The following is a 23,441-nucleotide window of genomic DNA, read 5'->3' as shown; positions in this document are numbered from 1 at the left end:
CTCTTATTAATACAATTATTCTTGAGTGAGAACTCGCTGCACGCATTGCTAAGGTCTAAGTAAGTGAAGCTCAGAAAAGAAATGTGCCATTTTAATTTTCTCTATTAACCTTGGCTCTCCAATGCCTGCTCATTTCTGTTTGGGTCTCTTTAGTGTGTGTTTTCAAGGCCCTGCTTTTCTGACTGGGTGTGTTCTTATCTGTTTCTTCTCTCTTTTGCTCATTTTGCTTTTATCTCCAACTTTACAAGCAACGATGTCAGTGGTGTTTTCCAGGTTCACTCCCCACAGCTGGGGGAAAGAAAGTGCATGAAAAGTTCATCCAACAAGTTTGGAGTGGACAGTTTTTCCTTTGTTTCAAAACTCCACTAGATTCTGCCGCTGCTGATTTCCTCCTTCCTGGTGTCGGGACCACAAGCAGAGATTTAATTTTGATAAGTAACATGATATGGTCAAGAAAAAGAACACCTTAGATGAGGCAAATTGTAAATTATGTTAGATGAGAAAATAAACTGCTTAGAGATAAAAGGGTCACAAATCTGGAAGTCAGATAACACAGGGCATCAGATTGAGGGGAAATGGATAAAGAAGTTTTATATCCTAATTTTGCATAAATCTGGGGAATTTTGAGAGACTGACTCACATCTCTAAACCCATACACAATCTGAATTATTTTCTAATTTTGTTTTCTTTTTAAGTGAAAACACATAGATTTTTCTTAAATTCTTTATCTATTTGGCAAGCTGATGGGAATTATGAAAGGAATCAACTTTCATTCTCTATCTTAGCTGCCTTTTGCCCCTGGTGCTCCTTTGTAGCATCAGTTGAAAGCAGCACTCACCATTTTTACTGATTTGGGTTTGCTGTCATGGGCAACAAGAAAGTTATAGGTCATTCATATCTTTATTGAATATGAAGATTCTATTCCTCCCTCTCATTCTTGTCCTTATCCAATCTGTACCTCCTCTTTTGACAACATCACGAATTTCTTCCTGAAGCCTCTGTCCTGAATGTATGTAGGGACAGCAAGCAGCAGGCAGAAAATATCACTTCTGTTTCAGCTGACTTGCCTGAGAGACAGTAAACTCAGGATCCTTTCATTATGCTCTAATGTTTTACCTCCAGTATCCCCTTTATTGGTTTTACTTCTTAAGGCTTTTTAACAGAGATTAGTGAATTCCTGAATATTGCTGACACAACTTTGTACGTTTAGGCTAAAGTGGATTTAGTGGTAAGGAGAGGGTGCAGAGCTTTCATCACATTTTCAAAGGATTAAGTGGTTAAAATAAGGAAATCAAGCCAGTCAATCCTAGAGGAAATCAACCCTGAATATTCACTGGAAGAACTGACGCTGAAGCTGAAGCTCCAATATTTTGGCCTCCTGATGCGAAGAGCTGGCTCATTGGAAAAGACCCTGATACTGGGAAAGATTGAGGGCAAGAGCAAAAGGGGTCAACGGAAGATGAGATGGTTGGATAGCATCACTGACTCCATGGACATGAGTCTGAGTAAACTCAGGGAGATGGTGAAGGACAGGGAGGCCTGAAGGGCTGCAGTCCATGGGGTTGCAGAGTCAGACGTGACTTGGCAACTGAACAACGGGAACTATTGTGTGATACCTACAAGGGAAGCTAATCTCTAACCATTCAAGCTCATTCATTGGCTTCTGGAAGTACTGTCTGTGTGGTCTTCTGGATTTTCCACGGTCTGTGAAACAAAGGCAATGGGAAGCAGTAGAGCCCTTCTCCATCAGTGGAGGCTAGACACAGTCCCTACATACTGCCCTCCACCTCTCACCCTGCCTCCTATTTTGTACCTCTTACCCCAGCCTGGTATCAGCCTATAAGGTGCTGGATGGTTAATTCACCAACGGGGAAAATTGCTGCCTTGCTGAACTGGCTATGTTTTATCTGTTCACTATTACATGAGAACATAAGCCAGAACTCTAGTTTCCATACTGGAGTCTTCTGGGTTCATGTACATAAAGCAGTTGTCCCCGCGGGAGAGCAAAAATAGACAACGATAAACATTTTTACTTCCTTTTGTTGATACTGCTCTTGGTGGGAAAACTCTGGGAGCTGGGGAATTTTTACTTTCGTTGGAGAAATGTTTGTGGAGCACATGTTTATTGCAAGTGCTGGGCTAGAAGCTGGCACATGGTGTGAACAAAGCAGATGTGGTCTCTGACCCTGTGGAGTTTCCAGTCAGGTGAGTCTTATATCAACAATCCCACAGATGGGCGGAGCTCTCTTCAACAAAATCTGGCATGGTGTTTGGATTTCAAACACCATTAAATACTTCAGGGATCCCTAAGGCCAAAAACTAGTCAAGGTGAAGCTCACATTTTAAAACGAAGATTTCAAAATAAATTTTAAGAAGAGTTGTGAGAGAAAAAATACAGAAACTGCGACATAAGATCTGTTTTCCATGTCAACTACTTTCATCAAATTGCTAAGAGTTTCGTCTCAACTCAGTTTTTAAAAATTCCACATATCTATAAAAACAAAAGGTCAAAATAAGAAAGAAAACTTTTAAGGAAAGAGGGAAAATAGCTGCATAAATTTATACAACCTTGACTCAACATTTTAAAGCTTTTTCTTCCAACTGTCGTTTGACTCAACTGCGTGTGTGGGTCTTGGTTACCTCAAGACATAATTAAACACATGCAGAAGTCGACTCATTTCTAATATAGCAACTTCCCTTTTTTTCGAATGATTTCATTTCCTATGATCTTTCCTTCACATGAAAGAAATTCTAGTGCCAAATAACATATGATTGTTATTTCAAAGATAAATATTTTACTATAAACACTGGACTAAACAGTCCTAAAACTTTTGTTTCATAAATCTAACAAAGAAATAACTACAAGTAAACAATTCCATTTAACTTTTTTTGTATTGAAGACAAGCTGATCTGTCCATAATAAATGTCTGTTTCCACAACCAGCTTCAGGGGGCAGGTATTTTATGTTTATGATCTTGGCATTAACAATGTTGTAATTAAAATTGAGTGATATGTATTTAGCATTTGTCTATGGTACTCTTAAATGGCTTTCTTGGTGACTCAGACAGTAAAGAGTCAGCCTGCAATGTAAGAGACCTGGATTCGATTTCAGGGTTGGAAAGATCCCCTGGAGAAAGGAATGGCAACCCACTCCAATATTCTTGCCTGGGAAATCCCATGGACAGAGAAGCCTAGCAAGCTACAGTCCACGGGGTCACAAAGAATCAGACACGGCTGACTGAATAACAATTTCACTTTATGGTTCTCTTAACCTTGAGGATTGTTGAGCTGAGACTAATTTCCTCAAGGGAAGAAAAAAATTCCAGACGCAAACTAAGACTTTAGTATGGGTTTTGGGAAAGATGGTTCAGATATTAACAGTAGCAGATGCAATACCAGCATAGCATTAGCTTGTTCAAAGTCTCTTGATTAATCAGTGGGGGAAATAGTCAAACCCAATTTCATCTCACTTCAAAAATCCAAGTTCTTTGCACCACATTCTGCTTTATTTTGTGAATACAACTTAGTTTAGGCTTACAAAAAAGCCCTAATTCTAAAATACCTTTTTGAAGTGGGAGTGGGGTGAAGAGTGCAGGTTGGACATAAAGTGTTTAACACATCAAAAAGACATTCAGCCTTCCTGTGAAGGGCTGGATGAAAGAAGAGTTACTTGTCAAGGTGGAAAAAGTACATGCCCGTCTTTGTCTGTCTTGGCTGTTTGTTTAGCTCTTCCCTTTCTTGGATGATGGACTTGGTCCCATGGTTTTGGTGAAGAACTCTGGAGGCTCTTTGTTATGTGCTGGGTGGAACTTAAATAAAGAGATCAATGGTCAGGAGTCCCATGAACTCTGCATTCATTCCTAGAGGATGACAAAATGTCACTTGTATTTATGTGCAGCTTTTCTCTTCTTTTAAATTTTTCACTTTGCCCTATTTTGAAGCAATATTTCCTCAAACAAGCTAATTAGCCTCCCCCCCGCATATGACCCGATTTAGACCTTCGACTTACTATGTAGTGGCTCATAAAGTTCCCTTTACAGAAGGGGGACAAGACCAGAATTATGCCTCCTCTAGTCACTTTTTCTTTGTCCATCCTTGTCTCTGATAGATGGACTGAGGACATAACGCATCCAGGTTACATTATGAGAGATCAACAACACTTGCAAAGACGTCCTTTTGCTTTATAAATGAATGCTCATTCTGAGAAAAGTGTGAGCATGTGTGCCAAGTTGCTTCAGTTGTGTCCAACTCTGTGATCTCATGGACTGTAACCCGTCAGGCTCCTCTGTCCATGGAATTCTCCAGGCAAGAATACTGGAGTGGGTTGCCATTCCCTTCTCCAGGGGATCTTCCTGACCCAGGGATTGAAGCCGGGTCTCCTGAATTGCAGGCAGATTCCTTTCTGTCTGAGCCACCAGGGAAGCCCCATCTTAGTGGTACCGCTGGTAAAATTGGGTCCTAATGATGATGCATAGAGCCAGTCACCTCAGGGTCCTTCCATATGAGAATATTTCCTTGCTGAAGAAATCAGCATTACTGAAGCAAAGAGATTGTGAATTTTCTTTAAAATTCAGGTTGTTCTTACATATCTGGCCCCAACTTTTCCTTTCCTCACTTCATAAATGTTTTCTATACTATGCTCACCAATTTCAGGAACCCAGTTGGGCCATATTGTCTTACATCTCATTACCTTGTATTTGCTTTTGCCTCCACTAGCAAAGCAATCACCCTTTCTCCCCACTCCATTTGTCTTATTCCTACTCATCACCAATACTAAGTCACAGTTTCAAAGATGTTTCTTCAGACAATTCCGCTCATCAAAACTGCATCAGAGTTTCCATTTGTTTTCTCTCTGAGCTTCCTATAGTTATCTGTATTGTAATAGTCATTCACTGTATTGTACTTGCTTATGTAGCCAGTTGTCCCTATTCTACATTAAACCACAGACTCCTCAAAGTCATAGACTATATCTTATTTACAAAGTAGTCACATCTTCTACTACAAGACTGGCATTAGCTGATAATTAATATATATTAAATAAATAAGTGAACAATCAAGTTCCTAAAATAGTAAGTTTAAAAACAGTAAGGATTGCATTGCTACAAAAGTTGATGTAACGTTCTATTTTGTCTTCTAGTCTTCTGTCAGTTGAAGGAAGAAGGAAGAAACATGGATGTTCAGAAATCTAAAAACCTCCTTGGAAAGCCCTCAAACATGACATTACTATTTCCCACACACACTTGTGTGGACAAGCTCATTGCTCTATCAAGCTTCTGGGAAAGAAGATGTTGAATCAAGCTGCATTCTTTATAAGCTATGTATTTGCCCAGAGGTGGACAGACTTTCACTACTGTATGCACCCTTCCTTAGGATTCTCTTCCCAAGGAAGTCTAGACTAATCAAGACTCATGAGGGATGAAGAAATGTCATTGAGTCATACAAAGGTGGTTTTGTGTCCCAGTGTTCTGAAGAAAAGTCGTTTCAACTACCTTTTGTAAATGTGTTTTTAGACCAGGACCAGAACTATCAGCTCCACTAATACTTAGATATATGAACACAGAGGTGTTATTGAGTTTCCTCATGAGTAAAATGAGGACATTATTACTTGTCCTACTGTTGTCATTAAAACACATACACATGGTCTCTGGTATCAAGCAAACTGAAGTGATACTTCAGAAGGTAGTTGGGGTCACTAAACAAAACTTTCAGCAATGGAAGTTTTCTCCCCAAACCATAGACGTTCCCATTCTGAAATATCATTACCCTTGGTCTAATTTTCAACAACTCTTTGTCAAAGAATTTAGTTTAATCCTATATAAATATTTAAACTAGTTATTTCTTCAAGTATTCTGGAATTACATAGATTTTAAGACTCCGTACTTCAGATTTTCAATCCGAAATGGTCACTTGCTCTCTAATACAAACAGATTTTGATCTCAAGCTTTACATTCTAGTAAATCATAACTCACACTGATGTTGTTTCTATTCTATTCTATTATTGAATTATATACTGTAATCTGATTCAACTTGGTATTTCAAAAGCCAATCTTTCATCAAGATCCTCTAAGACAAATAAGATTTTTTAGGAAATAATTTTTTGGTAAATATATTTGTAGTCTGAAAGTCAATCATTTGACAAGAATGAGAAATACAAATCAGGGCTCTTGGGGTAGATGGGAATTTACCAGTTTAGAAGGTAAGGTAGGTGGTTTACATAAATTCACTTTATGAGACAAGTGGATGTTATTAACCCATTTTATAAATACAGAAAACTAAGATCACGGCATCTGGTCCCATCACTTCATGGCAAATAGATGGGGAAACAGTGGCAACAGTGGCTGACTTTATTTTTCTGGGCTCCAAAATCACTGCAGATGGGATTGTAGCCATGAAATTAAGACACTTACTCCTTGGAAGGAAAGTTATGACCAACCTAGACAGCATATTAAAAAGCAGAGACATTACTTTGTCAACAAAGGTCCATCTAGTCAAGGCTATGGTTTTTCCAGTAGCCATGTATGGATGTGAGAGTTGTACTATAAAGAAAGCTGAGCACCGAAGAATTGATGCTTTTGAACTGTGGTGTTGGAGAAGACTCTTGAGAATCTCTTGGACAGCAAGGAGATCCAACCAGTCTATCCTAAAGGAGATCAGTCCTGGGTGTTCATTGGAAGGACTGATGCTAAAGCTGAAACTCCAATACTTTGGCCACCTGATGCGAAGAGCTGACTCACTTGAAAAGACCCTGATGCCGGGAAAGTTTGAAGGAGGGAGAAGGGGACGACAGAGGATGAGATGGTTGGATGGCATCACCAGCTTGATGGACATGGGTTTGGGTGGACTCTGGGAGTTGGTGATGGACAGGGAGGCCTGGCGTGCTGCAGTTCATGGGGTCACAAAGAGTTGGACACGACTGAGCGACAGAACTGAACTGAACTGATAAATACAGAAACTGGAACTCAGAAAGCTTAAAAGCTACACAAAAGTAGGTGGCTGATCCCTGGTTTAAACCTGAATGCTCTTTCCACTAAGAATATACTGCTTACCTTTCCATTACACATCACCTCATCCCACCCCAACCAAGTAACTCCTTTTGAACCACATCCTGGAACATAAACAATTCTTTATTTTACCACCTGAGAATCTTTCAACAGTGTCCTGATATAGAAGGTGTTCTCTTTCATCCTTCTCTGTTAGAGTCCTCCATACTTCAATACCCTGCTCTATATACTTACGGAAAATTCTGCCCTTGTGCTCTTCTTGTAATAAATATCTTGGTACCACTTGTCTGTTCTGTAATTTATCCTGGTTCTTATATTGCTTTATTCTCCTGATAGACCATATTCTTTAAAAACAAGTACTTAGCCTTATCTGTCTCCAGATTCTCACATTACTCAGAAATTACTCAATAAATATTTGTGGAACTGATAAACATTTGTGAAATATATTCCCTTTTGTTCTGTTAAACATATATTAGAGAACCAAATATTTGGAAAAGTTGTAACATGCTCCTTGAGAGCGGTAATTGGTCCTGGAAAGTTTCCAAAATGCTTAGAAATGGACTTCTTGTAAATCGTGTCCCCATTAAAAGTGGTTGGCTAGGTTGCCTTATCTATCATTACAGTACATATAATTTACCTGAAGAAATGACGGTGCCATAAAAGAACAATCACAAATGAGCTTATTCTAACAGCTGCCAGATGGGACCATGATAAAGTTCTCAAATAAAAAAGACTACCATTGACAATAATGTATCAAACTGAGAAACTTGACTATTAAAAAAAAAGTTTTTAAAGTGTCTTAAAAGAAACGTGTTTTTAAACAAAATCAATAAAATTATTTGAAAGATCAAATAAAACTTGGGTCACACAGAAAATTTGATAAGGAACCAATCACTAGAGGAGTCAGATGACTCAGATGTGCTCTCAAAGGGCGGATGGTTGCATATTGTGGAATTTCCTCTGACATGATGCAAGCATGATGGTGCACTTGTTCCCTACTCTTATGATGATATAAAAAGCCACAGGAGTTCCCTGTCCAACAGAGGTCCTCTGGGACAGCAGAGCTCACAAGCATCTAGAACACAAGCCAGAAGAAATCCAGCCAAAAGCATCTTGTTCAAACATGACTTCCAAGCTGGCTGTTGCTCTCTTGGCGGCTTTCCTGCTTTCTGCAGCTCTCTGTGAAGGTGAGCATACCCTTCTGCTCTATAGAAGTTTCCTGTGTCTAAATGTGATGCTCAGATAGCAAGATTATCCTTCATGCCTGGATAACAAGCATCCTTTTTATTCAGCAAGAGAAAACCATCTTTGCAGTCATTTACTGTTAAATTGAAGTTTTAATCTTTTAGGTTGTATCAATATATTTAGAAAGTTATAAAGTTTGATTTATATAAACATTCTGTTCCTATCATCATTCATACTCTGTAGTATACAAATAATTAACATAAATCTATAATTTAGAGTATATTTTATTGAAGGCCACATTTACCCATATTTTCTATTAATATTGAGTAAGGTAACTCAGGTTATTTTACTCCATGTACTATTCAATTGAGTAGCTTCAGGCAACTATCATTTGCTCTTTGGCCTAAAGACAGATTATAAACCTTATTGGGATCCTCTTATGAAATACAGTTAAGAATGTTTGGGCTTCCCTGATAGCTCAATTGATAAAGAATCCGGTTCAATTCCTGGATCGGGAAGATCCTCTGGAGAAGGGATAGGCTACCCACTCCAGTATTCTTGCTCTCCCCTTGTGGCTCAGCTGGTAAAGAATCTGCCTGCAATGTGGGAGACCTGGGTTTGATCCCTGGTTTGGGAAGGTCCCCTGGAGAAGGTAAAGGTTACCCACTCTAGTATTCTGGCCTGGAGAATTCCGTATTTCATAAGAGGGATCCCAATAAAGTTTATAATCTGTCTTTAGGCACTCTTATGAAATACAGTTTAGAATGTTTATGGTATATACCATAAACATTATATATGGTATATGGCATATATATATATGTTCTTAAACATTAAGGATTTTATTAAGATAGAGTACAATCTCTGGGTAATGCACATATATTTCTATTAATTCCTCCTGAAGGCAGTTTCCCTTTTGGTGTATTTTAGTTTGCATGCCGTTACTAACATTGTGGTATCATAGAGGATTATACAGTGTTGAGGATGAGAAAATGTACCATGAAGATGTCAACATTCTCCAAAGACAATTCTAAGTCTTTACACCATTCAATGTTGTCAAGAATGATTCTTTTTAAAATAAAAAGAAAAATTGAAGTCAGAGGCTGGGAGAATATCCAGCTATCAGTTTCAGGGATAAGTTTGCTAAAGATGTGATGTTTACCAAACAGATCCTCACCAAATGATCACATTGGAATTAATAAGCATGAAGCTGGCCAAGGGTGCTTATGGATGAAATAAATTATTAATTTTTTTCCACAGCTGCAGTTCTGTCAAGAATGAGTACTGAACTTCGATGCCAATGCATAAAAACACATTCCACGCCTTTCCACCCCAAATTTATCAAAGAATTGAGAGTGATTGAGAGTGGGCCACACTGTGAAAATTCAGAAATCATGTAAGTAATTTCAAAAGTGATTAGATATTTTACTTTAGTCAGCCTAGAATTGAGATGTGGAAGAATCCAATGAAGTTCTAGGTACTAGGAGTACATAGTGAGAAAAATAGAAAGGAAAAACTCTTTGTCTTCATGGCATTTAAATATGAGACTCTCCATGACTCATAGCTAAAAATTAGTTTGGACTTCCATTTTATGCCTGTACTCAAAGAGCCATGACTTGAATGGCAAGGTGGTGTTTGAAACCCATTAAATATTGAATTTAATCATATATCTCTCATTTCAGTGTTAAGCTTACCAACGGAAAAGAGGTCTGCTTAAACCCCAAGGAAAAGTGGGTGCAAAAGGTTGTGGAGGTATTTGTGAAGAGGTAAGTTTTTCTTGAATTTATATCCTTCATTTATCCTGTGACATTTACTCCAAAAGTCAGCCTTTAAATTTTCTGCTGCTGCTGAAAATTATTTTAAGTAGCTGCTTCTTTGATTTAAAAAAAAAATAGCAGCAATAGTGAATTTGTTGTACTCATGACTGGGAGATCAAATATCTCAGTTTGTCCAGAGAAGTCATTAGTAGAGAGAGCTCCCTATACATCTCAGAAATATTCTAGTTTAGATAACTTATCTGATCTCTCTATCTGTAGTTGAAAATATAGAGCTTTTCTAATACATGAATATCTAAGACTCTCTTAATTTCTATATTAAGTATATTTTTAAGAACCATACCTTTCTCCTTATTAGAACATTGCCAATTTTTAAACTTTTTGTTTTATTTTATGTATTTTCAGAGCTGAGAAGCAAGATCCATGAAAAAGAAAAAACCAAAAATCCTTTTTCCACTGCTTCAAAGAATTCCTCAGTAAAGATGCCAATGAAACTTCAAAGCAAATCTACTTCAGTGCCTCGCGTACTGTGTGGGTCTGGTGTAGGGTTGTCAGATAAAATACAGGATGTCCAATTACATTTGAATATTAAGTAAAACAATGAATATTTTTTCAGTGTCACATGTACATTGTTCCATGTAGGACATGCTTATATTTTAGAAATTATTCATTGTATACTGTAAATTCCAATCAATCTGGAAATCCTGCTTTTTTGTTTTTGGTTTTTGTTAATGTTGCAACCCTAGACTGCTGGCCAGGATTTACAAGTGCCTGTTCAACTGTGCCTTGGTTTCTTTATTTCTAAATTGGAGAAAAAAGTCTCAGCCACCTTTCTACCTCACAGAGATGTGAGGACATGTGGAAGCACTTTAACTTTTATTTGGTCATGTAAATTATTTTCAAGTGTAACTTATTTAGCTATTTATATATTTATTTAAGTCTCAAATACAATAATATTTGTGCACAAATTTGGAGAAATCGGAAAGAAGCATTGTTGATAAGATAGTATAATGATGGTAGTAAATTTATACTTATATATTAAGTGATGTTTTGATCAAGATTGTTATATTGTAATCATAGTTAACCAGATTAGCAAATTAAAGACACAAACAGAAAGGACTCTCAGTCGATTTTCCTTTCAGATAAACAATGGATAACTTTTAGTATACAAATACAGAATTATTTATCTGATATTTTAATTGAACTGGAAGTCTTACTTTTGAGATGTCTGACCTGGTCTTGCCCTTATTATGCAATGATGTGTTGAATCATGTGAATCCTGAGACTATCTTTCTTAAATCTGTAAAAATTTACCAGGCAATATGAATTAAGTAATTTTTTGTATTATTTATTTATTTATTCTGAACAGTTAGAATCTCATACTTTAAGTTATTGTGTATTCCAACATCAACTTTATTTTTGACTTTAAGATGCTTTTATGTGTTCACAGTTCTTCCTACTGTTTTTGATAGTACAAAACTATGAACATAACTATAAGACATTTAAAATAAAATTCATTGTCAGAGTCATCAGGAGTTTGTCTTCGTTTTTCTTTGGTAGTTTTAAGATTTGTTGCTGTATTCATTTATGTTAAAATTCATGTTCCAATTTAAAAAACATAAATACTTACCCTTAATATTTTATATATTATGTGGGAAATATATTTGCAGATAAACATAACTCCTTTCCAGAGATAGATTACAATCAGTAGTCTTTTCCATAGAATGATGGAAATTTTCTCAACTTCCCACTGTATACCATTTTACTAAATGAAGGTGACTTCAGATTTTCAACAGATAACCTAGGTGTCTGTGCAGCTTAACCCAACTGGACACTCGATGAAAAAAGGAAAGAGGGCACTCATTATAAAGCACTTCTCAGCTAACTGAGGAAAACTGATACACATGAGACAAAGAAATTTAAAATATAATTAAAGACTGAGCATATTGGAAAACAAATCAAACAAAACTCTTAAAAATAAAACCACAAGCAAAAAAAAAAAACAAAACAAACACTCAGTGGATGAGTTTTATAACAGATTAAACAGCTATAAAGAAAATTAGAGATCAGAAATAAATGCAAAAGATTTTATCTGGAATTTAAAGAGATACAAAGAGATATAAAGAGGTAGTAAATTAGAAAAGGAGAAAGAAAGATATAGAAGAATCAGGGATAAAGATTTATTGATGTCCAATTGGATTTTTACAAGCAGTTGAGAAAGCAAAGTGTCAACATTTAAAGTGAATGGTCAAAAACTTCCCAGAAATTATACAATAAAAACAACAATCAGTTTTAAGAAATCCAACTTGGCAATTCTTAACTCTACATTTCTAGTCAAAAAACAAGGATCTTAGAACTTTAATGTTTATCCAACTCCAAATCTGGCACATTTACTAGAGCCAGACATCCTGGAATGTGAAGTTAAGTGGGCCTTAGGAAGCATCACTAGGAACAAAGCTAGTGGAGGTGATGGAATTCCAGTGGAGCTATTACAAATCCTAAAAGATGATGCTGTGAAAGTGCTGCACTCAATATGCCAGCAAATTTGGAAAACTCAGCAGTGGCCACAAGACTGGAAAAGGTCAGTTTTCACTCCAATCCCAAAGAAAGGCAATGCCAAAGAATGCTCAAACTACCACACATGCACTCATCTCACATGCTAGTAAAGTAATGCTCAAAATTCTCCAAGCCAGGCTTCAACAGTACGTGAACTGTGAACTTCCAGATATTCAAGCTGGTTTTAGAAAAGGCAGAGGAACCAGAGATCAAATTGCCAACATCTGTTGGATCATCAAAAAAGCAAGAGAGTTCCAGAAAAACATCTATTTCTGCTTTATTGACTATGCCAAAGCCTTTGACTGTGTGGATCACAATACACTGTGGAAAATTCTGAAAGAGATGAGCATACAGGACCACCTGACCTGCCTCTTGAGAAATTTGTATGCAGGTCAGGGAGCAACAGTAGAACTGGACTTGGAACAACAGACTGGATCCAAATAGGAAAAGGAGTACATCAAGGCTGTTTATTGTTCCCCTGCTTATTTAATTTACATGCAGGGTACATCATGAGAAACGCTGGGATGGAGGAAGCACAAGCTGGAATCATGATTGCCAGGAGAAATATCAATAACCTCAGATATGCAGATGGCACCACCCTTATGGCGGAAAGTGAAGAAGAACTAAAGAGCCTCTTGATGACAGTAAAGGAGGAGAGAGAAAAAATTGGCTTAAAGCTCAACATTCAGAAAACTAAGATCGTTGTATCTGGTCCCATTTTATTGGGGGGCTCCAAAATCACTGCAGATGGTGACTGCAGCCATGAAATTAAAAGATGCTTACTCCTTGGAAGAAAAGTTATGACCAACCTAGACAGCATGTTAAAAAGCAGAGACATTACTTTGCCAACAAAGTTCTGTCTAGTCAAGGCTGTGGGTTTTTTCAGTAGTCATGTATGGATGCGAGTTGGACTATAAAGAAAGCTGAGCACCGAAGAACTGATGCTTTTGAACTGTGGTGTTGGAGAAGACTCTTGAGAGTCCCTTGGACTGCAAGGAGATCCAACCAGTCCATCCTAAAGGAGATCAGTCCTGGGTGTTCATTGGAGGGACTGATGCTGAAGCTGAAACTCCAATAGTTTGGCTACCTGAGGTGAAGAGCTGACTCATTTGAAAAAACCCTGATGCTGGGAAAGAATGAAGGCAGAAGGAGAAGAATATAGCAGAGGATGACATGGTTGGATGGCATCACCAACTCAATGAGCATGAGTTTGAGTAAACTCCAGGAGTTGGTGATGGACAGGGAGGCCTGGGGTGTTGCAGTCCCTGGGGTTGCAAAGAGTTGGACACAACTGAGTGACTGAACTGAACTGAACTGCACACATTTACTATTGATGTGGTTATCTGAAGTCCCCTTGTTTTTTTAATTATAAAAAAGCTACACATTTTGGGATGAGGAAAAGTCCTCTATTATTTTTTCATTTGTTAGTTCATGTTGCAGTCCAATTTTCCTATGTTGTTTAGCTCCTTTCAATCACCCTAGATACATTCAACTGCCATTTTCTCTCTGAGTCAACATTATCAACAGTGTGGAGCAAAGCCCATTCTCTTTTCTAATTCCCAATCCACGTTAACACAAAAGTGTGCAGCATAATAGAATGTTTTTTAATTAATTAACTTTTTATTGAAGGATAATTGATTTACAGAACTTTTCTGTTTTCTGTCAAGCCTTAAGATGAATCAGCCATCAGTTCAGTTCAGTTCAGTCGCTCAGTCATATCTGACTCTTTGTGACCCCATGAATCGCAGCACACCAGGCCTCCCTGTCCATCACCAACTCCCGGAATTTACTCAAATTCACATCAATTGAGTCGGTGATGCCATCCAGCCATCTCATCCTTTGTCGTCCCCTTCTCCTCCTGCCCCCAATCCCTCCCAGCATCAGGGTCTTTTCCAATGAGTCAACTCTTCGCATGAGGTGGCCAAAGTATTGGAGTTTCAGCTTCAGCATCAGTCCTTCCAATGAATCAGCCATAGGTATACACATATCCCCTCCCTTTTGAACTTCCCTCCCATCTCCCTCCCCATCTCACCCCTATAGGTTGGTACAGAGTCCCTGTTTGAGTTTCTTGAGCCATATGGCAAATTGTCCTTGGCTGTCTATTTTACATATGGTACTGTAAGTTTCCATGTTACTCTTTCCACACATCTCACCCTCTCCTCCCCTCTCTCCAAGTCCACAAGTTTATTGTCTATGTCTGTTTCTCTACTGCGGCCTTGTAAATAAATTCTTCTGTACCATTTTTCTAGATTCCATATATATAGAATTTTTGAGATGATGCACAAGCAGGAACCAACTGAAAATTCAATGCCAGTAGTTTCTGTTCTTCGAAACTTTGTTTCCCTCTGGACGTAAACTCTCTCTGCCTATTGATCTTTACCAGCCATGCTGTGGGGCCTCATCTTCGTCAGAGTTCTGCTTAAATTTCATGTCCAGTATTCTCTTCAGACCCCAGTTGGATTTTTATAATTCCCTTGTCCTATCCACCTTTGTAGTCATCTTGTGGCTCTCATACATAGTGAATATAACAGATAACAAATTATTTTAATAAAATGATGATGGGAGAGATACAGGGTTCTTCAGAAGCAGGTAGCAAGGAGTTATCTAACCTAGGTAGTCTGTCCTGAGAAAATCTAAAATCTGAAAGATGAGTGGGGGTTAGCCACACAAAGGGAAGAAGACTATGTGGGAAGACTGGTCTAGAAGACAAGGGGGAAGTAATTTGTATGATTTGAGAAGTGAAAGAATTTGGGGGTGAGTGGATTTTGGCCTGAAATGGAACAAATGTTAACAGATAAAATTGCGCTAAATGGACAATGGAAAGGTCTAAAGGGCTAGGATATGGAATTGAAAAATTCTAATGGATTCCATCACCTTCATTTTATTTATTTATTTATTTATTTTTCATTACCTTCATTTTAAATGGTGAGCATTATAAGCTATTCTATTTCCTGGGTCTCCTTCCAAAAAAGAAATGGGAAGCCATACAAAGCAACCCAAAGTCTGTTCTTGGGGCCTTTTTAATGTCATTTGGGGGCTAAATTATCAAAAATACTCTCAACATTATGCAAAACCTCTTAATGTGTTACATATACATCTTTAATATGAAACATATACAACCCTGAAGGCAAAGTGCAGACATCTAACCAATTTGGTGAATCTTAATAATGAATACTTTAAAAAATCTATTTCTTTATTTTCATTGTTAATCACTTTTAAAATATGCCAAATGATTTTCCTCACTCTTTCATCTACATTGTCACTATCTGTAAGACAACAAAGTATTCCATTGAAAAGGCAGTTAAGTGGATCAAACTGAAGGTTAGGCATCATGTAAACAAGTCAAGAAGGAAAAATGAGAAAGAGTAAGAGAGGATGTGAGAACAAGAGAAGGAAAAGTCAGTAAATTGGCAGAACTGAAAATTTTGTTTTGCTTTGTTTCAATTATATTAGTAAAATATATATGTAGACACAAGTTTTATATGTATAGACACAGATTTAAACTAAAGTTCAGCAAACAATCAATTGCCCCATAGGCATACAGTAGCCTTCAAAAATATTAGTAATGTTCTGTTTGTTAACCTGATTGATAAACACAAGGTTGTTCCTTTTATTTTGTTATTTTACACAGTTACACACCTTTACTCTGTATGGTATACTCACAATAAAATATTTTGCAAAGTTAGGAAAAAAAAATACCCCTTGCATTTAATCCACTTTTGTGAATTAGAAATTACAAATCAAGATTTTCCAAATAGAAATACAAATGTAAATATAGAGGTACACAGAATTTAAAAAGTATGGAGAGATAAAGTGTTCACCTTCACACTGAATTAAGTGCAAAAATACTGTAACACATATATTGTACATCCAACCTGCAAATCAAGTAATTTTCATAATTGCCTTTTTTTTTTTTTGCATCAGAAAATAGATTCATAGGTTGAAGTCACCTAAGCAAAATTGTTCATTCAAGGTTTTAGTAAGTAATTAGGTAACTATTAGATACTGTAAAATGCCTATTTTGCATCCAGGCTATGTTTGAAAACTTCAGAAAAAAAGATGCAAAACTTAATGTGTTGATTGTTGCTTGTGGTAGTAATAAAACTTCAAAAATTGCCTAAGACTGTATTAACCTTACAATAACAAAAAAAAGCTTAGATAGTGATTTCTCCGTTACCCACTTCAAAAATCGGTCAGACAGCAACTGCCCCAAGTTTGGTAACCATCTGCTGAATTTGCAGAGCAGAGATCAGACAACAAATGGGGATTTTTTTCCATGTAACAGAGTAAATAGCAGGCTTATTACTTCCCGCAAGAGTTACAGATGGAGCAACCAGAAATTCTCCAGAAGATTACTTAAGGGTCAAAGAACCCAACTCTTGACGAGTAGAGAAAGAATGGTTTTCTATACTCTTTGCATTCCCATAGATAAAAATCATGTTGGAGAAATATTATTGTTTCAAGACTTTTAAACATTATGCAGTTAAAATGATAGATGGACTTAAAATCATAACATGTTGGAAAATGGGGAAGCATTCATAGATACTTCCACTCAAAGTTTCCTTCAGATTTTATCCAGAGGAATATTCTAATAGGTTTGTAAAAGATCTTGGTACTAGTGCTAAAGATAAGCTTTTAATGTGTCTAGTGATTCTATTTCATAGGGCATGGTTTAGCTAACGTTTTCAACATGTTCTGATTTGATTGTTTCCACTGTCTGCATCCTAAATTAATTGTCTGGTATTCATCCCATGCTTTTCAAAATACCCTCACATTTATATTTTCAGTGTTTCCCTAAATAGCATGTTTATGGGAAAACATTCTAAATGTAGATTTAGATTTACTTACTTTCTAGATTTACTTCCTTATGCTTCCACAGGTATCCACCATGCCCCCATACAGGAATCCTTTGTGGGTTAGTCACTCAGTCATGTCTGACTCTTTGCAGCCCTATGGACTATAGCCTGCCAGGCTCCTCTGTCCATGGGATTCTCTAGGCAAGAATACTGGAGTGCGTTGCCATGCCCTTCTTCAGTGGATCTTCCTGACCCAGGGATCGAACCCGGGTCTCCTGCATTGCAGGCAGATTCTTTACCATCTGAGCCACCAGGGAAACCCATGTTTTCTTCTCAGGCCTTAGAGGTCTCTAACAACCTCATCATGACATGTGAATCATCCCCCCATCAACCATCCACACTTGTTTCGTTCTCCTCTAGTATATGCCAGCCATGTCAGTAAACAGTTTGTTACAAAATGTTTTTAAGTGAAATGTTGTTATTCCTTCTATTTACAATTATATTTTTGTTATTCAGTTGCTAAGCCTTGTCCAACTCTTTGTAATATCATGACTACAGCATGCCAGGCTCCTCTGTCCTCCACTATCTCTCAAAGTTTGCTCAAATTCATATACATTGAGTCAGTGATGCTCTTTAGTCATCTCATCCTCTGCTACCCACTTCTCCTTTTGCCTTCAATATTTCCCAGCAGCAGTCTTTCCCAATGAGTTGGGTTTTTGGTGCCAAAGTATTAGAGCTTTAGCAACAGTCCTTCCAATGAATATCTAGGGTTTATTTCTTTTATGATTGACTGGTTTGATCTCCTTGCTGCCAAGGGACTCTCAAGAGTCTTCTCCAGTACCATAATTCTAAAGCATCACTTCTTCAGCACTCAGCCTTCTTTATGGTCCAACTCTTATAGTTGTACATTTCTTATTGTTCAGTTGCTCAGTCACGTCTGACTCTTTGAGACCCCATGGACTGCAACACGCCTGGCTTCCCTGTCCTTCACCATCTCCTGGAGCTTGCTCAAACCCATGTCCACTGAGTCGGTGATGCCATCCAACAACCTCTCCTCTGTCATTCCCTTCTTCCCCTGCCTTCAATCTTTCCCAACATCAGGGTCTTTTCCAATGAGTCAGTTCTTCGCATCAAGTGGCCAAAGTATCCAAACTTCAGCATCAGTCCTTCCAATGAATATTCAGGATTGATTTCCTTTAGAATTGACCATAAATAGCTACTGGAGAAACCGTAGCTTTGACTAGATGCACCTTTGTCAACGATGATGTCTCTGCTTTTTAATACTCTGTCTAGGTTTGTCAAATCTTTCCTTCCAATTATATACTTTGATTTTTTAAAAAAATCTCATGGTTACAAAATCCTCCTGTAAAGCTCGAGTGAGGCCCCTGTGCTAATATGAAAAGACTTCCCCTTGTTCCTTGTCTAACACTTTTTTTTTATTTCTGAAGGAATTTTTTCACTCTCCCAGCTGAATACAATTCTGTTTTGTTTTATCTCAAAAGCTATTGCAAACCTAGACTGCATATTAAAAAGCAGAGACATTACTTTGCCAACAAAGGTCTGTACTGTTAAAGTTATGGTATTTCCAGTAGTCATGTATCGATGTGAGAGAGGGACCATAAAGAAAGCTGGGTGCCCAAGAATTGGTGGTTTTGAACTGTGGTGTTGGAAAGGCTTTTAACAGTCCCTTGGACTGCAAGGAGATCCAACCAGTCCATCCTAAAGGAGATCAGTCCTGAATATTTATTGGAAGGACTGATGCTTAAGCTGAAGTTCCAATACTTTGGCCACCAATGAGAAGAACAGACTCATTGGAAAAGACCCTGATGCTGGGAAAGGAGAAGGTGGGAGGAGAAGGTGGGAGGAGAAGGTGGGAGGAGAAGTGGATGACAGAGGATGAGGTGGTTGGATGGCATCACCGATTTGATGGACATGAGTTTAAGCAAGCTCTGAGAGCTGATGATGGACAGGGAAGCCTGGTGTGCTACAGTCCATGGGATCACAAACAGCTGGACATGACTGACTGAACTGAACTGAATCTCTATGATCTAACATAGAGATTCAGTTCAGTTCAGTTTTTTGCTCAGTCGTGTCCAACTCTTTGCGACCCCATGAACTGCAGCACGCCAGGCCTCCCTGTCCATCACCAATTGCCAGAGTTTACCCAAACCCATGTCCGTTGAGTCGGTGAGGCCATTCAACCATTTCATCCTCTGACATCCCCTTCTGCTCCTGCCCTCAATCTTTCCCAGCATCAGGGTCTTTTCAAGTGAGTCAGCTCTTCTCATCAGGTAGCCAAAGTATTGGAGTTTCAGCTTCAACATCAGTCCTTCTAAGGAACAACCAGGACTGATCTCCTTTAGGATGGACTGGTTGGATCTCCTTGCAGTCCAAGGGACTCTCAAGAGTCTTCTCCAACACCACAGTTCAAAAGCATCAATTCTTCGGTGCTCAGCTTTCTTTATAGAGATAAAAGTTAGTAATATCTACTTACTGAAATTCAAATGATACCTTCCACATGTAATGTTCTATAGATTTTATATAAGTTATGTGTAGTTTCTTAATCCATACCTTTTCCAATTATTTAATAATTTGGCTGTATTTTATAATGAACAAAAATACATAAACTCTTTTTTTAAAATATGGCATGCTCTGTGTGGATTTATTGGGAATAGAGTAAATGCCATTTTTATGCTTGCTTTACACATCATATGGGCTTCTCTGCTGGCTCAGATGGTAAGGAATATGCCTGCAATATGGGGGACCCAGGTATGATCCCTGAGTTGGGAAGACTCCCTGGAGGAGGGCATGGCAACCCACTCCAATATTCTTGCCTGAAAAATCCCATGGACAGAGGAGCCTGGCAGGCTACAGTACATGGGGTTGCAAAGAACTGAACATGACTGAGGAACTAATCCTTTATACATAATATAATACATTAGTTTCTCTAGATTTAGCTTTTGAAATTTTGACATCTGAAAATATCCATGGTCAGAGAGGGTATGGATTGACAATTCTGATACTGTTACATCAGTACCTGAACAATTTACTTGAACAATTAAGTTAATGAATGGCTGATAATGGGAGCCAGGTTCCTCCCTGTTACAGTGGAAATTTTCAGATAAGCTAAAAGGAAGAGAATAACATCATCCATGTAGTAATGAATTAAGGTTGGAGAAATCAGTATGAATTCATGTTTAGCTTAATATATTATAGATACAGGTGGCTACATATAGAAGGGCTGACAGTTATGTGTATACAGATGGGTTAGTAAACACGTTTCCTTCCTTTGTTAGCCAAAAGGATCTAGAAGCACTGATGCTCTAGTAACAGCAACTGAGCATTGAGATCTTGGTTACTAAAACCATTTCCCAATACAATGGACCAAAGTTCCTTGCTCATAGGACTGGAAAGGAAGTGTACAAGATGAGCCTTGAGCATCTTCTAGCAACAGAGAATAAGGCAATGCCTTTCTAAAAAAAAAAAAAAATCTGATAAAGCTATGTCAAAAGGTAACAGGAGGCAACTGACAGCTGGAACAATGCTCGAACTAGACCAAGCTGAGAACAAAATTAAGTAGTGTATTGTAACCCCAAGCATAAAGCAACTCTTCATGAGTCCATACTGTTATAAATGGTTGAGTAAATAAAAAATGGAGGAGACAAATGATGAATTCCAAAGAATTTATATAGACATTTCTTCCCCAAGCAGGTGATAAATAACTATGATTTCCTGAAGGGTTATCAGCACATAGTGACTTGGTTTCAAAAATACAACATGAAAGGCAGGGAAGAAGAATAACTTTATAGTAGAGTAATCTGAAAAACACCATGTCAACCAAAGCCAACAGCAACAGTGATAACGCATATTGATAAAATGCAGTGTTCCATGGTGTATATGTACCACAGCTTCCTTATCCATTCATCTGCTGATGGGCATCTAGGTTGCTTCCATGTCCTTGCTATTATAAACAGTGCTGCGATGAACATTATAACGATAACCCTATATGCAAAACAGAAAAAGAGACACAGAAATACAGAACAGACTTTTGAACTCTGTGGGAGAAGGTGAGGGTGGGATGTTTCGAAAGAACGGCATGTATATTATCTATGGTGAAACAGATCACCAGCCCAGGTGGGATGCATGAGACAAGTGCTCGGGCCTGGTGCACTGGGAAGACCCAGAGGGATCGGGTAGAGAGGGATGTGGGAGGGGGGATCGGGATGGGGAATACGTGTAACTCTATGGCTGATTCATACCAATGTATGACAAAACCCACTGAAATGCTGTGAAGTAATTAGCCTCCAACTAATAAAAAAAATAAAAATAAAAAAATAAAATAAAATATATTCAGTCAAAAAAAAGAAATGCAATGGTGTAGTGAAAATGGCACTTTACTTCTGTGCTCTTCCTCCTAAAAACCCCTGAACCCTGTCTAATTATGAGAAAAACAGACAATTCTGACAGAGAAGCATTCCACAAAATACTTGATTAGTGCTCCTCAAAGCTATCAAGGTCATCATAAAGGAAATTCTGAGAAACTGTTACATCTAAGGGGAGCTTAGGAAGACATGACAACTAAATGTAGTGTTTCCTGGATTGGCCCTAGAACATAAAAAGGACATTCAGTATGGGTAAAGTATAGACTTTGGTTAATATTAATTGTCTTCATTCAGGCTGCTGTAAGAAAGTACTATGGATTTGGTAGTTTATTTCTGACAGTTCCAGGGGCTAGAAATCTGTGCAGCGTGATGGAGTTCTAGTGAGGACCTTCCTTCTCATTGCAATCTGACTACTTTTGTTTGTATTCTCACATAGTAAGAAGCAAAGAGCCTGAGCAAGCTCTTTTCATGAGGGTAATCTTAACCCCCATTCTAGAGGCTTCCACCCTGATACCTGTTTTTCTCCCTCAGGCACCACCTCTTAATAATGTTTCACTGGGGGATTAAGATTTCAGCGTATGAATTTTGGGGAGTCCATTCAGTTCACAACAATAATGTATCAATATTGGCTCATTAATTGTAACAAATGTACCCTACTAATGTAAAGGTGTTAATAATAGTGGAAACAGCATATGGGATATATGAGAAGTGAAAAACTCTCTGTAATATCTTTTTAATTTTTCTGTAAATCTAAAACTGTTCTTTAAAAATGCTTATTTAAACAAAATAAGTGGGGCGAAGGGAACCAAAAATAAAGAAATGAAAAACCTATAGCACGTAGTAAATTGTAGTTCTCTACCAGTAAAAATTGCCCACATCCTCTGGATCATTGAAAAAGCAAGAGAGTTCCAGAAAAACATCTGTTTCTGTTTTGTAGACTATGCCAAAGCCTTTGATTGTGTGGATCACAATAAACTGTGGAAAATTCTGAAAAGAGATGGGAGTACCAGACCACCTGACCTGCCTCTTGAGAAAGCTGTATGCAGGTCAGGAAGCAACAGTTAGAACTGGACTTGGAACAACAGACTGGTTCCAAATAGGAAAAGAAGGACGTCAAGGCTGTATATTGTCACCCTGATTATTTAACTTATATGCAGAGTACATCATGAGTACATGTACAGAGTACATGCAGAGTACATCGCTGGGCTGGGAGAAGCACAAGCTGGGACCAAGATTGCCAGGAGAAATATCAATAACCTCAGATATGCGTATGACACCACACTTATGGCAGAAAGTGAAGAGGAACTAAAAAGCCTCTGATGAAAGCGAAAGAGGAGAGTGAAAAAGTTGGTTTAAAGCGCAACGTTCAGAAAACTAAGATCATGGCATCCAGTCCCATCACTTCATGGAAGATAGATGGGGAAACAGTGGAAACAGTGTCAGACTTTATTTGCGGGGAGCTCCAGAATCACTGCAGATGGTGATTGCAGCCATGAAATTAGAAGACGCTTACTCCTTGGAAGGAAAGTTATGACCAACCTAGACAGCATATTAAAAAGCAGAGACATTACTTTGTCAACAAAGGTCTGTCTAGTCAAGGCTATGGTTTTTCCAGTGGTCATGTATGGATGTGAAAGTTGGACTGTGAAGAAAGCTGAGCACCGAAGAATTGATGCTTTTGAACTGTGGTGTTGGAGAAGACTCTTGAGAGTCCCTTGGACTGCAAGGAGATCCAACCAGTCCATCCTA

General features: G+C 38.0%; 1 protein-coding gene across 1 annotated transcript; it reads left to right on the top strand.

Annotated features, from left to right (window-relative positions):
- Window positions 1–8,046: 8,046 nt before the first annotated feature.
- CXCL8 (C-X-C motif chemokine ligand 8) lies at window positions 8,047–11,487 on the top strand. Its single transcript, XM_043906485.1, has 4 exons — window positions 8,047–8,188; window positions 9,444–9,579; window positions 9,866–9,949; window positions 10,364–11,487. The coding sequence occupies exons 1-4, from the start codon at window positions 8,125–8,127 to the stop codon at window positions 10,383–10,385; spliced, it is 306 nt and encodes a 101-aa protein (XP_043762420.1). The 5' UTR covers window positions 8,047–8,124; the 3' UTR covers window positions 10,386–11,487.
- Window positions 11,488–23,441: the final 11,954 nt, after the last annotated feature.

This window comes from Cervus elaphus, chromosome 6 (genome assembly GCF_910594005.1).
Source record: "Cervus elaphus chromosome 6, mCerEla1.1, whole genome shotgun sequence".
NCBI classification, from domain to species: domain Eukaryota; kingdom Metazoa; phylum Chordata; class Mammalia; order Artiodactyla; family Cervidae; genus Cervus; species Cervus elaphus.
This window is presented reverse-complemented; position numbering and strand designations above follow the sequence as displayed.